Raw genomic sequence first — 17,645 nt, 5'->3', positions numbered from 1 at the left:
ATATCGATATCTTTTTCGTATTACAAGATATCTTAAGAAATGTGTAAATTTTAAGCATTTTCCTTTAACCATAAAAAATAGCACCCTCTAGCGTATACGTTACTCATTAGGTTGTTTCGAAATTACAACTCTTACGTTGGTAGAAAAGAACTCTCTTCAAAAAGACTAAGTTTGCATAGATAGGTTAAGTAGAACTGGACTTACAAGCGTTTTTTCGTGATAAAGCTGCCGTTCCCCCCCCCTCTTATTTGAAGAGATAGACTAAAACTTGTAAAATCAAATATACGCTGAATTTCTTGAAGAATACGATAATCATAGTTTAAATACATCTTAATTAGACAAAATTTGTAAATTATTCATTTTATAATTTTTGGTATTTAACCCTTAGCCGACACACTTCTGGCGCCAATCATAGCCGACACACTGGGGCGTTTTTGACTCCAGTCATATTGGTTGGAAAATGACCGTGTTCTTCAACCACTTTACCCACACACCTATTTATATCTAAGCGTGAGGAGCGCTGCACGTACTTGTTAAGTGTACAGCACTTAGACTGTAGCAGTTGCTGATTTTTGGTAGCACAAAACGGTATTTTAGTGTAAGGCTAAAAGACATACGCCACTATGAATAATCTTTTATTTAGCAACTACATTAGGTCGTAAAGCTACAGTAGTTGGTGCCTTATTGACTTCTGTCGATATAAATTGAGACACTTTCAGGATAAAGAGTTATAATAAAATATGACTACACTACACAAAATGTTAAACACAAAACTTGTCCTGCGCCCAAATACAGTAAATAACATTTGAAACGTAATTTGAATAAAAGAACTATGTTAATTCATCAAGAGAAATTAATGCACTGACAACTCACTCCCATTTTTTTATTTTTTTTTTTGAGATCAGGTAGTCGTAAATTTATTAATCATTTTTGAAAGATCATCGATTCTAAAATCGAATGATCATTCATTGGTTTGAGAATATAATTCTCGAACATATTGGGCCCCTTGAAACTTGAAAAGTTTCAAAATGCTCGATAAATGGGACTGAAATAGCATTAAAATGTTTGTAAGCATGTCAATATCGCACGGTAAAAATTAAAAATCGAGAAAGGGAATTCAATGCATTTTATAATATTAAGAAAAATTAACGATTCCTATTGGAAACTACATTCTAGTAACCAATGTAACAACTAAAAAAATGTAAACAACAAGGTGGTTCATATAACTTACAAGCCTATGTTGAATATCAGTCACTTTTCACCGAGAAGTGACTCATCAGACTCAGGAAAAGGGACTATTTTAGAGATGGCTCTGGTGTATATACCAGTTGCTGTTTTAACTTTTACTACCCTCACATTCCCATCAGGCCCCGGCATCGTTTCGATGATTCTTCCTGTAGACCACTGTAGAGGGGGTAGCATATCCTCTTTAAGAAGAACTAAAGAATCAACTTTCAGATTAGGGAAAGACTTAAGCTACTTTGGTCGATTTTGTAATTGATTCAAGTATTCAGTCGACCAGCGGCGCCAGAATTGTTGTTGTAACTTTGTACATTGTTGCCATAGTGACAGCCGATTTTCAGGGATGGTAGTATTATCTTTTTCAGGAAAGGAAGTTAGGCTAGCGCCGATAAGAAAATGACCTGGGGTCAAACATTCCAAGTCAGAAGGGTCATTAGATAATGGTGATATAGGTCTGCTATTTAAAATTGCCTCTATTTGGGCTAGAATTGTAGAGAACTCTTCATATGCTAATTTGGAGTCTCCAAGAATTTTTGACATGAGCTTTTTGTTCCGCTTTCCCATATTCCTCCAAAATGTGGCGCTCTAGGAGGTATGAATTTCCATTCAATTTTGGAATGCGATAAAAAATTTTGAATAGAATCAATATTATTTTTATTTTTCAAAAATATTTCTAAATCTCTAAAAGTGTTATCAGCGCCCTGAAAATTAGTGGCGTTGTCGGAATAAATTTTGACAGGTTTGCCACGACGGGAAATGAACCGTTTTAGGGCCAAGATAAAGGCTTCAGTTGATAAAGAAGTAACAGCTTCAATGTGAATAGCTTTAGTAACAAAACATACGAAAAACGCAATATAGCATTTCACCAAGGGAGCTTTTCGTAATTTGGAAGATTTTATGAGAAATGGTCCACCAAAGTCCAGTCCTGTTTTTTGAAACGGTCGAGCAGGGATGACTCTATCTCGTGGAAGGTCTGCCATAATTTGTGTATATGGCTTAGTTGAAAAACGAAAACACTTATGACAGCTTCGAATAAGCTTTTTGGTAATTTTTAAACCATTCAATGGCCAGAAATTTAGTCGAAAATTGTACAACACTGTTTGAGCTCCAAGCCTTTCATGTTCAGCTTTAATCATTAAGTTGACAGTTATATTTTTTGACGGCAGAAGTAATGGATATTTTTGGTTAAAAGAAAGGTCAGCGTTAGCAAGACGTCCACCGACTTGAAGCATTCCTTTATCGTCTAAAAAAGGTTTCAGCTTATTTATTTGCTTATCAGATAAAATTTTATTCTGTTTAATCTCATTAATTTCCTTTTGAAATTTAGTTTGTTGTAGGGTCTTGATTATAAAAATTTCAGATTTGCTCAATTCGGATACTGTCAAAGGACCAGAAAATTTGTTCAATTCTTACAATTTCTGATGAACCTATGTACGTACGCCATTGTTCTTTGCAACTTCTTATAACAGGAAAATTTAGAAAATAAAGTTAAAAGAAAATTTTCTTCTATTGAGGTAGTCATGACGACAGTTTTTGTTTCGGGAATGTCAGAAAGATGAAGGTTTGGGTATGCAAAATTATCAAATTTTGATAAATCGAGAGTGGGATTTGATAGAAATTTCGGTCCATGCCACCAAAGTTTATTAGAAATTAAATTATTTGCGCTAGTGCCACGTGACACCAAATCAGCGGGATTATCGATAGTATTTACATACCTCCATGAATGATCTTTAGTTATGGCTTGAATTTTAGCAACTCTGTTGCCTACAAATACTGTCCAACGGCTGGGTTCACCATTGCGCCAGCATAAAGCGATCTGGCTGTCGGACCAGAGATTTACAGAAATAATATTAATCTTTGTTTGAAAGTTTTTATAAATTTTGTCCACTAAATTAGACAGTAGGAGCATGGCTGATAATTCTAGCCGAGGAAGTGTAATTGTGGTAGAAACGGGGGATACACGCGATTTTGCCGAAATTAAATTACAGGAAACAGAATTGTCAGAATAAATGGTTCGTAAATACACGCATGCGCCAAAAGCTTTCAGACTCGCGTCTGAGAAACCATGCATTTCGATGAGATTGATAGATTTGTCCAAAAAAATGAATCTTGGAATAGTTAATTGAGATAGCTTAGGAAGATTGTTTACGAATGTATGCCATTTTTCCAATATGACTGGATCTGATATCTCTGTGTCCCAGTCAAGTTTAGCTTGCCATAATTGTTTGACCAAAAGTTTTCCAGACAATATTATGGGATTATAAAGTCCAAGAGGATCGAAACATCGCGATATGGTTGAGAGAATTTTTCTCTTGGTTGCGGGGAATATTGAAAAGGTAGTGGGGACAGAAATGTTCAAATTATCAGAAGCTGGGATCCAATTTAGGCCTAGAAATTTATTTTGAGAATTTTCTAAATCAAGACTAATGTATTTTTCAGGATTTTGTAAGAAGGAAGAATTGTTTGAATCAGAAATTTCAGCGAGAACGTTTGAGTTATTTGAGGCCCACTTATGTAAATTAAACCCGTGATTTCCTAATAAAATTTTTAATTCTTGAATTAATTTTATCAATTCATGTTCAGAATTTGTACCTGAAATTATATCATCCATGTAAGTTTCGGATATGAGGGCGTTTGCCGCTAAAGAGAAATTGGAACTATTATTATTTGCAATCTCTTGCAATACTCTTGTCGCTACAAACGGAGAGAAATTGCAACCATAAGTTAGAGTTGATAACTCAATGCACTGCAGGGGTTGTTGAGGATTTTCTCGCCATAATTTATTTTGTAAAAAACGATGTTCTGTGTTTATAGAAATTTGACGAAACATTTTTTGTACGTCAGAAGTTATCGCAAACTTATTTAGGCTGAAACGGCAAAGAATATCGAATAGATCTGGTGGCACCTGGTACCCTTTCAAAGTTATATCATTTAAAGAAACACCTGTTGAGGTAGGGCAACTAGAATCAAAGACAACACGAAGTTTTGTAGATATACTTTGTTCACGAATTACGCATAAGTGTGGGATAAAATATTTTAATTCGTTTTTTGAATTAGTGAGGTTAAGAGTGACATATTTTGCATGTCCCAAGTTTACATATTCAGAAATAAATTTACTATATTCAAAAATTAATTCTGGATTTTTATGGATTCTATTTTCGAGCGAGAGAAATCGCCTTTTAGCTATCAGAAATGATTCACCGAGTTTATGGTGTTCTTTTTCAGATTTCAACGGGAAATTGACTTGGAACCTGCCGTTTTCCAGAATTTGTGTGGAATTTTGAAAAATAGTTTCCGCTAGTTCGTCGTCAGACGAGAGAATACTCTTAGAAGGAATTTCCTCCTGTTCCCAAAATTTAGAAAGAGATGAACTTAGGTCTTTGTTCGATATAGAAATATGATTACAGCTTGTAAACACGGAATCATTATTTTGAATATTCACGGAATTAAAAGAAGCACTGTTTGGAATAGTTCCAGCAATTATCCAGCCTAAGCTAGTATTTTGTAAACTAGGTAATTTTTTACCGAGATCTATGATACCTGGTGTAAGAAGTTTGTAATATAAATCGGCCCCAACTAGAATGTGAATCTCCGATGGTATGTTAAATTCTGGATTAGCTAGAATAATATCAGTAGGCAGATGTAGCTGGCTTACGTTAATTTTTACTTGTGGTAATTTGCAAGTAATTTTTGGCAATACTGCACAAGGTATTTCAAAGTGTTTGATCGGATTGGAATGTGGAAAGAATTTTAAATGAACCATTTTATTTGTGGTTGATACTGTTTGTGATATGCCGGAAATTTGCAGTGTTTTTTCAAACGTTTTCAATTGTAGTTTATTTACTAGTTCTTGTGAAACAAATGAGTTTTGGGAACCGTTGTCTAGCAGAATAGTAGTTTTAAATGGGTTATTGTGAGAGTCATACATAATTATTTTAGCCGTAGCTAGAAGCAGATAAGGATTGTGTTTGTATAGCAGATACGTTAGAATTATTATCTTGTGAGTTTTCGTTGGTTTCAGCATTATCATAATTCTTCTGTGGTCTAGAAGGATTTTGTCGATTATCAGTAGCCTGGTGAGAATGTGAATTTTCGTCAATTTGATGATTAAAGTTATTATTTCGATTATTTATCGATTTGGTGTGAGGATGTTGACCATTTGTCGTATGTACATTGGAGTGAATAGATTGTGAGTTGTTATAACGGTTTTGGGAAATAGAACCATTATTATTATTATGTGCATTATCATTTGCACGGAAAGAGTCAGAATGGAGATAAGTATGATGTCTTTTTTGACATATTGAACAAGATTTTAGAGATTTACAATCCCTTGTGATGTGGCGACCTCCTAGACAGTTTTTACAGAGATTATTCGAATGTATGAATTTATATTTATCACTGATAGACAAATTTTTAAATGATTCACACGTATAGATACGATGTGAAGAATTTTTACAATAATAACAATCTGATTGACTGTTTGTAGGAATCATAGAATTCACGTGAGCAGTTGTTTTCGAATATTTGGGACTAAACTTTTGTTTAGTATCATTTGAATTAGAAGTAGAAGCTTGAATATTTTGAGTGCGCTCTAGAATACCACTACGTTGTTTCAAAAAATCGAAAAAATTCTCAAGGGACGGGATTTCACCTTGTTTTTTACTTTGTTCAAATAATTTACGAGTTGGTAGATCTAGTTTTTTTATCTATCCAGAAAATAAGAATATAATCTAATAACTGTTTTGGATTTAAATTTAGTTTTGACATTGATTGTATAATTTTATACATTTTAGCCGTTACTTCACGTAAAAGCGTAGGGCAAGTTTTGCTCACAGGTTTTTGTTGGTATATTTGATCAATTAAGTTATACAGTAGAACACTTTGATCATCTTTGTTTTAAAGTATCTATAGCTATTTGAAGATTGTCATCACAAAGTTCTAGATCGTCTATAAATTGCAAGGGCTCGTTAGAAAGGGAAGCTTTTAAATATAGCAATTTTTTGATATTTGTTAAGCTATTGTTAGAAATAATCAGATTTTCAAAGAGTTGAATGAATGAAGGCCACTCTGACGTCTGATCCTTAAATTTAGGCAAGGAAATATCAGGTAACTTGACGTCGATATTACAATTATTATTAGTTTGACTCTGAGAGTTTGAATTATCGTTCGATGTCAATTCATCAATCATTCTAGATAGTTCAGAATTAGTTGTGAAGTATTTTTTCTCAACTAAGTCTATGTCTTCGTTATCTGATAATTCATCCTGAGAGTTTTCAATAAGCATTTCAATTTGACCTTGAATATTTTCATATTGTAAGAAATACTTTTCAAGCTTGTCGCGTCTGTTTATACATTCATTCATAAATGCAGTTTCATTTGTAACAGTAGATTGGGAAGTTATCCAGTTATTCATTCTGGTAATAGAAGATTTCACAGATCTTCTCTGTGTTTTTAAATTTTCCAGAGACATTTTTTGGAAACTTCACTTGCAATTGTACGAAATAGAATAGATTGGAATTTTACAATTGAAACTTGAAATTATACTAAATTGAGTTCGAATATTTGGAAATATTAAATGAACTAGCAATATATTGATTTTTTTTTAACACACAATGCACTTGGGAAGATTAAAGGTTTGATCCTTGAATACTGGAAGTTACTGCTGCCTAGGGACACAGGAACTTGAATATCTTGAAGGAAGTTGAATTTTCTGTGACAATTGCATATAATCTCGAAGAATAGTATGAAGAAAGGCTCTGTAAATACCTTTTTTGTTATCCGGCTCGAAGGACCACAAAGATGATTGGAAAATGACCGTGTTCTTCAACCACTTTACCCACACGCCTATTTATATCTAAACGTGAAAAGTGCTACACGTACTTGTTAACTGTACAGCACTTAGACTGTAGCAGTTGCTGATTTTTGGTAGCACAAAACGGTATTTTAGTGTAAGGCTAAAAGACATACGCCACTATGAATAATCTTTTATTTAGCAACTACTTTAGGTCGTAAAGCTATAGTAGTTGGTGCCTTATTGACTTCTGTCGATATAAATTGAGACACTTTCAGGATAAAGAGTTATAATAAAATATGACTACACTACACAAAATGTTAAACACAAAACTTGTCCTGCGCCCAAATACAGTAAATAACAGTTGAAACGTAAATTGAATAAAAGAACTATGTTAATTCATCAAGAGAAATTAATTTGACTTTTCATTTTTAAATGCACTGACAACTCAATCCCATTTTTTTATTTTTTTTTTTTGAGATCAGGTAGTCGTAAATTTATTAATCATTTTTGAAAGATCATCGATTCTAAAATCGAATGATCATTCATTGGTTTGAGAATATAATTCTCGAACACATATAATCGTCTATTCTAAGTGAACTAAGATGTTTTTCATCGTAAAAAAATTCACAGTTGTACATTAACTACCCATTTACAAGACTACATGAGTGCGATGCAAAAAATTTTCAATTTAATTTATTAAAAAAAATATAGTTTACAAAAAACTCCGAAAAATGATCATTTTTACTTAAAAATTCATAACTTTTCAATTTTGCGAATTGGATGCTCAAATTTCAGCAGCATTCCCTGGAAACATATTGCTTCATATAAAAAAATATTGTTATATTGCCCGCTGAAAAAAAGGTATTTATTTTGAAGAATGATTATCAGAATTTCAGTCATTTTTCAAAAGTGCATTTTTTCTTTACAAACCTCATTTCATACTGAAAATTCACAAAAATAAATCGAGGAATGAAGAAAAATAGTCAAGTTAATCGAAAAATATACTTTATTATAACTTTGCCTACAGAAAAACTATTCATTACATTCCAGCACACGTTCTACAGAACATTAAATGGTGATCATCACAGATCGGTCGCTCACAATTTGCACAACCTTCATTTGTTTTCTTGTCGCTTTTTCGCGAGCAGTCTGCACATCTCGGTCTCTTCGGGAATTTCACTCGTTCACATCCTCCTTCTTTGTGAACGTCTAAGCCCAGAATCCCGGCAATGCCGAGTTTCAAATCACGGCGCAAAGTGACCGTGTTGTTGTACTTTTTCAACAAATGCGGTCTGATCATGTACAATGAAAGTTTCTCAAGGCAACTTATGGCAGTACACTTGTCATTGGAATTGTCAGCTTTGAGTTTGCACTTCAATAGAATGCGAGAATTCACTGCAGCCTGGTCAAGCATGCCGTAAAAAATTCTCATTGGCCAGCGATTCGTTCTTCTCGATACCGTATACGAATGACACAGCTGGTCAAAAGTGTCTGTTCCTCCTTTTGTTTCGTTATAGTGATGAATAATTTTAGGCTTACTATCTATAACTTCTGTTGTGCGCAAATATGAAGAAAGTAGCAATACGATTTTATTTTTCTTTGGCGTGAAGCTGACCAGCGTAAGATTATCTGTGTGGCAGAACTTAGACTCTGGCGGTTCCAGTAATTGTCATGTGGTATGGTGCAGGCATCATACGCTGGACTAGAGGTACCGACATGAACCAATTGTCACAAGTTACGGTACGATGAGAGCCATGGATAGGAGTAGTAACGACACGGAAAAAGTACTCGTGGATCTTTCCTTCTCGCACGACAGCAGATCCCTTGCCTAAATAGGGTACTCCGTAAATCTGAAAAAAATTATATTGATCCTAAAAAACTGCTTTATTGCTTTCTCAAAACGAAGACGAAATATGAAAGTAACTATTTTCAATCCATATTTATCTGGCTTATCCTTCATGTACATACGAAACACACATCTGTCTCGAAAACTCAACAACTGTTCGTCAACAGTGCATTTATTGCTCGGTGTATAATACTGTTGACAATTCATCATGAATATATCCCATATTTGACGAACTGCAGAAAATCTATCATTCTCATCTCGCAACTTCTTGTCGTCAAACCGCAAACAAGATCCTAGAAATGTAAATCTCAGCTTTGGGAAAACGCATCTGTAGAGCGTTACGCCATTTTTTTATCCCAAAGTCTGTCATTATCTACATCGGCAGATTTCCAAAGCCCTTGATAGTATAAGACACCAATATATGCTCTAATCTCATCATGATCAGTCAAGTGATGATAGCTTTCTGCTTTGTCTTCGACAACCAACTTCAAACAGATTTCTTCGATCTTTTTATTTGTATGCTCCACCATTATATCAATCATTTCATCGTTGAAAAGAATATCCCAAAACTTTTCAATAGAATCAAGATTTTTCGCAACACCATTAGGTCCAGGTACATGAGCAGGTAAAACATCGCTTACTCGATCTGTAAAAACAAATTGAATTTTCAAACTGCGCTCCATTTTTCCCTCTCTTTCACTCTTGCTTTCTCTCATGCCACTTATATTCTGTTTTTTTTGTCCCTTTAGTGTTTCCCTTCCCCCTCTACTCTCACAATCTCGCTTTCTCTTTTATTACTTGTCGCTCGCTCGCTCGCTCTTCCTTTCAGGCGCTTGTATACTCCCGCTACCTGCACTGCCCTTCTTTCTAATCTTCCCTACTAAGCGTATTATATATCTATAGTATTAACCAGAACGACGCTCAGGAGCTCTAAACAACGCGAAACAAAAATTAAGGAAAAAATTCAATTTCAGCCGTAGCCGACACTCTGGGGTCGTTGATGACCCCGCTCCAATTCACTCAGGTGTCACAGACCGACTGACGCACTTGACTCACTGGAAACTATACTAAGTGAAAGAGCTACTCTCAAACTATAACTAGATGGAACCACGGACCCGGTTTCCGAACATTAAGTGGGGGGAAATTTGAAAAGTATAAGGCCCGGTCGCGAACGACCCCAGTGTGTCGCCCTCTAGCGGTGGACCTACAACTCTGTAAATAATTTCCAGGTTTTTCTGGAGGTCACTTTTGTTATAAATTTTTTTGGGACACCCGGTACAATTTGAGTTACAGTTACTTACCCTATTTGACCCCTAATAACCATCTCCTCGCATTTAAGCCTATACTTCATAATACCATGAAGTTTAAAGGTTTTCGATTACGAAATAAATGTCAAATTTATCAAAATTCACAAAAAATTTGAGCAAGAGTATAATTAACCATTTTTATCATATTAGGCTCGAATAATTTGTTAATTTCTTACACTTCAATTTGTCACCAACCATCGTTTCATAGCGGAACATTTTAGATACTTACATTGTAACAAAAATTTTTTGAACTCAAAAACTATTATAATATAAGATTATCTAAAATGAATGTTTGATTAAAATAGTAACTAAATTAACTTTATAATATTCTACTTACCTTTTAGATGATGTTTCTATTTTGTTTAATTAAAAACTTTTGTGCGTTTTTGAAAACGAGGGACCGTTTCTCTCCTCGAAACAATCAGTCATATCTTTTTTCGGAAGATCCTTTCACATTGGTACTCTCCAGTTGGGATCCTATTATTGTCTGATTCAATCTCACTAGAAATCACTTACCAATTTATAACAGATAATAAAAGAAAACTTTTTTCTAGTTTTGGTCAGCTTTTTGAGATTTCGCCCCACTGTGTGTGGGGGCGTTTTAAAAAAGTATCTTATCCACATCTTGATATTCATGTTGTATTCCGTCAGACTCTTGTTAACAAGAAGATACATTTACTCCTACCAATTAGGTAGTATCGACAATATTCCTTTGAAAAATATTTTTGCTTAATGATAATGAAGCGTAGAGAATCTTGTCAGTGAGTTTTAACACTTATACTTTGAGTATATAATTTTTATTTTTAAAAATACAACTATCCAATTTGTGTATAGTACTTAATTTAAATAACAATACAGCAGGTACAAACTTAATATCAAACATAAAATGTTCACCAAAATAAACCTCTTTAATTCTATTAAAAAGATTTGATAAATATAGCTAAAAAACATCACACATTTAAACCTAACGCAGTGCTAAAATTTGGAATTATACTCGCATGAATTATTCAATATTAAGAGTGTTTGTACATCATCCGAAAATAATTTATAATATATTTCATGCACCATCATCCTGGTGATATTACTTGATTGAGTTGAAGAAAATACATATTTATGGAGCAACAGTACTGAAAGTGAATTGATTACAGCTTTGGTTTGGAGATCAGTATGTTTGAGACAAGGAGTTGAGATGAGAACCAGAAAATTCTAGAGCGAAATATAGAAATAAATATATGACATTCAAATTTTTTTAGGAGTTTCATACTTGTTAATATCATCCTGGATAAAATACTTACTTGAAAAAATCACTTAGACAAGGTAATTTCAAAATCCACTGCGGCTGTATGGACTTGTTGCAAGCTTGTTGGCAAGACAAGACAAGATGGTATACTGAATATACCAGTCAACAAATCCATGATTACATACGCAGTGCTTGTTAACCGAACAAACAACAGCTCAGAGAAAAACTGAACAAGATCACTAAGGCTAATCTGTCTAGTTCTCACAGGAGCAATTTCGACCTGCTCCATCACAGCCTTAGAGGCGTTACTGAACCTACCTCCTCTTCAACTTAAAGTGAAGAAAGAGGCGTTCAGTAAAACTAAAGCCAGAAAATCTGACAGGTCGCTTAAGAATTATGATAAAGATAGAAGGCAGGGACAAACCAATGAGACAAATGAATAGCATGTTGGACAAAAATATCCCATTAGAAGTGGTAATTAACGATTGCCAATAATGACTCTAGGAATATCACTCACCAGTTTTTCAGATAGAGCTGCTAGGAATGAACAAATGTGCTAAGGAGTGTTTGAATAGAAACCTCTTTAAAAAGCACATTCACATTCTCTCAGATAGCCAAGCGATCTTAAAGGTTCTAAAAGCTATTGAATGCACGTCCAATCTAGTGTGGGAGTGTAATCAAACTCTAAAAGCATTAGCTAACAAAAAAGTAACCTTAATATGGCCACCAGGTGATACCAGGAAGCAGCATCTCTACGTTGCGCAGAATTTATTCGTGGCTAAGATCTTCAATGGTTGAAGATCGCATAATCGGACTGGCACGTTTATAAAAACGTACCCATGTATTTTGTCTGTTTCTACCTCTACACTTTTGCGGATATCTTCAAGAAAAGATGGCAATATGTACGTGTATATGTACAAGTTATTGTGTGTTAAGTTTTTCAGGTGTACAATAAAGAATAAATATTTTTAAGTGCAGTATTTACGTACATTGATAAAATATCTACGTTTTACTTTTATCTATTATTATCAAAATTAATTTATAAGTTCTTGATTTGACCACGACTATGTGACCTCCTTCTGGCGCCAAAGCTGGATCCGCTCTTGTATGAGATGCCAAATCAATAACGGACAGATTGGATAGATAAAACACAGATGGAATCTTACCGGAGAAAAAATCTAGGTCTGAGATAATCCAAAATAAGCATATCAGCTAAGAAGTCTGGAGAATTTCTCGTGGTGACTAGAAACGACATGAAACTGGTGGTCGGTCTTTTGACAGGTTATTACCCTGTCAAATACAACTTTAAGACGATAGTCAAGGCAGAGGACGACAACTGCAGATTCTGCGAGCAAGCCATGGAAACAGTGGCGGATCTACTCTGCGAATATCCTGTCCATTTCGATAAAAGGCTTAAGTACCTCGAAGGAGTAGTACTAATTCCTTGGGAAGTGGGACACAAAAACCTTTGGGAGGAGTCTACGTGTTTTAGAAGCAGAATAATAAGATTGAGAGTCTTTTATAAAATATCTTTAAGGTATAGGTGCAGAGTGGCTGTAAAGCCAAAACGAGTCTACAAAATACTCTAATGTTATTGATACTTAAACGTTGTTTTTAAACACTTAATTGTCAAAAACTCATATCTAACTAACGAAATGTAAATATTTCTAAACACTACATACTACAAAGCAACAAATATTCATGTCGAGAGTGCTACATTTATATTTGTGCCCATATGTTTCGTTATGCGGAGAGTGCATGATCTCTTGTATATGTACCTTAACAATTTATCTAGAAGGAATATTTAGTTTATATTAAGGGCTATCGTGTTTCTCAAAATATCCATCATAAGTTATTTGCAAAATTGTCTAGATGAAAAGTTATTTTAGAAACATTCTACATATTTATATAAAGTATTCAATTTTAAATTATTTTCGGATATGATTGAACACAAGTAACTTTAAATTTGGAGTAAATATCATCATAAATGTATATCCCAAATGTATTATCTTCGTTTATGTATAAATTTTAGTTATGTGCGATTGACAGTCAGTAATGACTTAATAGTCAAGGTTACTTATACAAATTGTTTAATTTGGGATATAAATTTAGTTGATATGTTTCTGTTAGTACTAAACCAATACTGTACCGAAAATATTGTTAAGTATAAAGTCCATGAAATGCTTACTTGTTATTTTTGAAACAGTTAGTGATATTCATACTACCCTTATAAGATCACTCAAAATTACACAATAACACTGTCCAGTCCTTCGAGTTGGATATGAACCAACAACCTATGGAAGGATTAGAAAGTATAATTGTGAGTGTCGACATAGTGGTAATAAACTGTGTGTTCAGTACCCATAAAATGCATTTAATTGAAATATTTTGTGTTTCATTATTCAAGAATATATTTTATAGATTTATTTATTGAAATAATACTGTTTCATTGGAATACACAAATTCGTATGTTAATAGAAGTAAAATATTTTATAAAATTTTGGAAAACTGCTAGCGGCATTGTAGTAGGATGAGGAAATCCCAAGCAATATCTATTAAAGACATTCAATATTAATTTTCAAAACTTGACATTTTCACGTAGTTCCGACATTTTTTAAATAAGAAAATATATTCTTAAATAATATTTATTACAACTAAAGTAGACATACATTCAATGATTAAAATTTTGAGAAATTGACAGGTATTTCATTTGAAAAAAAAAATGATTATGTAAGTTATTTGTGCTGAAGATTTCCCTAATTATTTTTTATAATTTTAATATAAGCGTGAAAGAAAAAGTATAAAAGTTACATACAGTAGCTTAAAATAAAAAGTTCTAAAAATAGTTTCTGTCATATTCATTCTACCTATTATATTAGGAGGATTCAATTGAATACCAACAATGTAATAACAGTGCAACTGTTGTACAACCCTAGCAGAGTAGTTCTGAGACACATACGCTACCATCTCAATACGTTCTGGATCGGACACCATGTTTCGAAGCGCTTTTAATTTGTTCTAGGTAACGGTAGCGGAGCTGAAATGTGAGAAAAGTGAACAAAAACTGAGACAAAACAAAACAAGAAATTTGTTAAATCAACTGTGTTCTGTGATCGTTAAGTTCTTAGAAGAAAAATTATTAAATTCGGTCAAGAGAATGAGATGATTTAATTGCATATTTAATCGTGTAATTTAGTTTTGAATTATAATATCCGTTTTTATATACATATAAAAGTTAGTAAATGCTGGATACACATCGTAATTCTTAAAAACAAAATAGACAAAGCACCACCAAATAATGAACACTTGTTAAGTTTAATAAAAATAATTTCGTTTGAATACACTAAACAAAAATATAAAAAACACATATCAAAAATTAACAACTTAAATAAGTCAAAACGGCTAGTCATCGAAAGTTGAACACGTTCCAGATCACTATCCCTTCCGGTAGGTAGCAGTAGCGCTAAGTCCGATGAATGCGGAATGAATGGTTGCATTCAGCGGACGTAGCGTAGTGCTACCTGCCGGTTGATGCGTTGTTGAGCGTTCGCTGTCAACTCTTTTTTATTTTCTTTGTCGTGTTTGTTTATGACAGATATATTTTCAAAACCTACGGATGCTTTCATTGAACTTGACAAGTGTTAAATGTAGAGGTACTTTGTCTAGTTACTTTTCAAAGAATTACGAGGTGTATTCATCACATATCCAATTTTTATATGCATATAAAAACTGTCTTTATATTTCAACACAAATTATTTATGTACTTAATAAATTTCTCTTCCGCTACCGCTATCTAACACAAATTAATACCGCTCCGAAACATGGGAAACATGGCGTCCGCTCCAGAACGTGTTGAATTTGTAACATATCTTTCACCGAACAATTTCGCTAGATTTGTACAACAGTTTCATTTGCTTAATGCAACCATTATTTTATTTTTCATTTATTCTTATCAATTCACCTCAAGTGGTTTTGTGATTTTTAGAACAAAAATAAATAATGATGAAATAAAAAACTTTTGCATTGCAATAGAACTGCAAATAACTGAATTCATGACCCTGTTGTGGCTCTAGTCTTAAATGCGGAAAAATGTGATTCTAATTAACTTTTGCAAAGTATCTTTATCTATACGCACCGTCGATGTAGCTACTGAAAAGGATAATCAGATGAGTTATCAACGAAATTGTAATACACACAAGTAGTTTCCAGCATAAGGGATACTTTCTAGATATTTATTACATCACTTGAATAATTGTGGTTTTCAGATTTTGTCTTTTTGAATAGAGAAGAAAAATGCAAGAAAAGGATAAACAGATTCTATAATTAATAAAGAAACAAAACATAAAATATTTTTCTAAAACACCCGAAAACAAAAGAAGTGACGTTGTCTATACATCCAACAGGCATCGCAGTATTTAGAAAATAGATTAAAATACCATCAATATGATAACACACTATAAAAAGGGAATGACAAGAAAGAAATGCTTAAGCCAAATACAGAGGACAAAAAAAAATAGAAAAACTTTGGAGGAATTGTCGAAGGTGGTAAAAGTCTTTGCCAGCTATATTATGAGCGGTTTCTTATTGGGAATGTGGGAACGAAACACCAAAGTGGACTAACTTTAATATATTTTCCGTGCTTTCGAATACTTATGTATTTGAAATATATTAAAGTTAGTCCAATTTGGTATATATATATATATATATATATATATATATATATATATATATATATATATATATATATATATATATATATATAAATATATATATTGAATTCCATGAGTTTAAAAATTTTTACAAGCTTTAATAACATCAAAATCCCCGGAAATCTTAATTAATTATTTCCCAGATGATGAATACATAAATATTCGAAAGCTCGGAAAATATATTGAAGTTAGTCCACTTTGGTGTTTCCTTGCCACGTTCCCAATAAAAAACTACTCATGATACAGCTTGCAGATTTCTTTACAATTCATATATATATATATATATATATATATATATATATATTCTGGAATGGGTTTTTCATACTTTCTCTCTACTACTTAATTTTAATTCTGGAACAACAAGGTGTCTACTTTTAATAACAACGCTACAAAATTAAGACCTAGTCAGAGAAAATAAAACAAGTAAAAAAAATGCCAATTTAAAATCGAAATTAGTGAGATCTATGGAAACATATATTGACTAGTTTATGTTCAAGATGGTTTAAATATCGGTGGTTTCTATTTTCCGAAAAAAAATAAAAATTCGTTTAATTTAAAGGTTCTTTAAACCATCCTGACTTAACATTAAAAAACTCTCTAATAAAAAATAATATTTAACATTGTAACATACTAATGATTAAACCTTGTCGACGTTTTCTAATACCATCGAACATAGCTGAAGGCAAAACTTGGTCGAGAATTCTTTCAAAAAGCCCGAAGAAGTATGTTTTACGTCGTCTTCGTCCTGATTGCAAAAATTTTTACAGAAAAGGAGAATTGACAACGGATAGAAGTATTTGTCCATATTTTTCAGCAGGATACTTTCTAGAACTGGCACAGGTAGATTATTAGAAAGCCAAAATTCTATACATTTTAACAAAATGTTCTGCATCAAGATGTGATTTTCTGAAATATAGATTTTTCTGCAAAAAATAAACAAATTAATAAATTTTTTTAACAATGTATTTAAAATTTCAGTAAGACCCCGCTTAACGTTGTTTCAGTTTAGCCCCGAAATTGTGCGCAGCTTTGCATTTCCAAACATAGACATAGTACTCGTAATTCTAGACTGCTGTATATATAATTTCTATATTGAAAAGTTGTGCAAATTTTAGAAATAAACAGCCTCTGGTTGAAGGTAGAGCTGTTATATTTGTTTTAATATGCGGTGATCGGTGAAATGAGATAAGGAAATAGAGAAATATAACGCTGGTAGGAGAACGATACAAGAAATTAAAAGGAACACTTGAAAGAGATAGCTCTATCATAACTTTCTTCTTATCTCATTCTAATATTTCGAATTTTATTTAAAGCGCAGTCTAGTATTACTTTCTATTATATTTCTAAATATTAATGCATCTAAATGTTTTTGATTCTAGGTCTCTTTTGTTTTAAAATTAGTTTTTTTTTAATAATTTTTGGAGGAAAGATAGCATATGACGTTTCGGCTTTTCTTTAAGTCTTTATCAAAATATGATATTGACACTCACAATTTGCGTATTTATAT

The 17,645-nt window shown here is 32.9% G+C and overlaps 2 protein-coding genes across 2 annotated transcripts in view; both read right to left on the bottom strand.

The window, feature by feature from the left end:
• Window positions 1-2,644: 2,644 nt before the first annotated feature.
• Window positions 2,645-5,266, bottom strand: LOC130444455 (uncharacterized). The gene has a single exon (XM_056779578.1). The coding sequence runs from the start codon at window positions 5,264-5,266 to the stop codon at window positions 2,645-2,647; it is 2,622 nt and encodes an 873-aa protein (XP_056635556.1).
• Window positions 5,267-10,969: 5,703 nt separating this feature from the next.
• The window catches only part of LOC130444311 (uncharacterized), a 41,894-nt gene continuing 35,218 nt past the window's right edge, over window positions 10,970-17,645 (bottom strand). The window contains exon 19 of the mRNA XM_056779389.1: window positions 10,970-17,061. Within this exon, the coding sequence (XP_056635367.1) occupies window positions 16,776-17,061 (286 nt within the window). The 3' untranslated portion in view covers window positions 10,970-16,775. The remainder of the gene's footprint in view (window positions 17,062-17,645) is intronic.

The sequence above is a fragment of the Diorhabda sublineata genome, chromosome 5 (assembly GCF_026230105.1).
Source record: "Diorhabda sublineata isolate icDioSubl1.1 chromosome 5, icDioSubl1.1, whole genome shotgun sequence".
In the NCBI taxonomy this organism is placed as follows: domain Eukaryota; kingdom Metazoa; phylum Arthropoda; class Insecta; order Coleoptera; family Chrysomelidae; genus Diorhabda; species Diorhabda sublineata.
Note: the sequence above shows the minus strand (reverse complement) of the source record. Positions and strands in the feature narration are given on the sequence as shown.

Excerpts from the sequence above, each read along its gene's own strand:
- LOC130444455 (XM_056779578.1), bottom strand. The coding sequence starts at position 5,266 with ATGCTGAAACCAACGAAAACTCACAAGATAATAATTCTAACGTATCTG.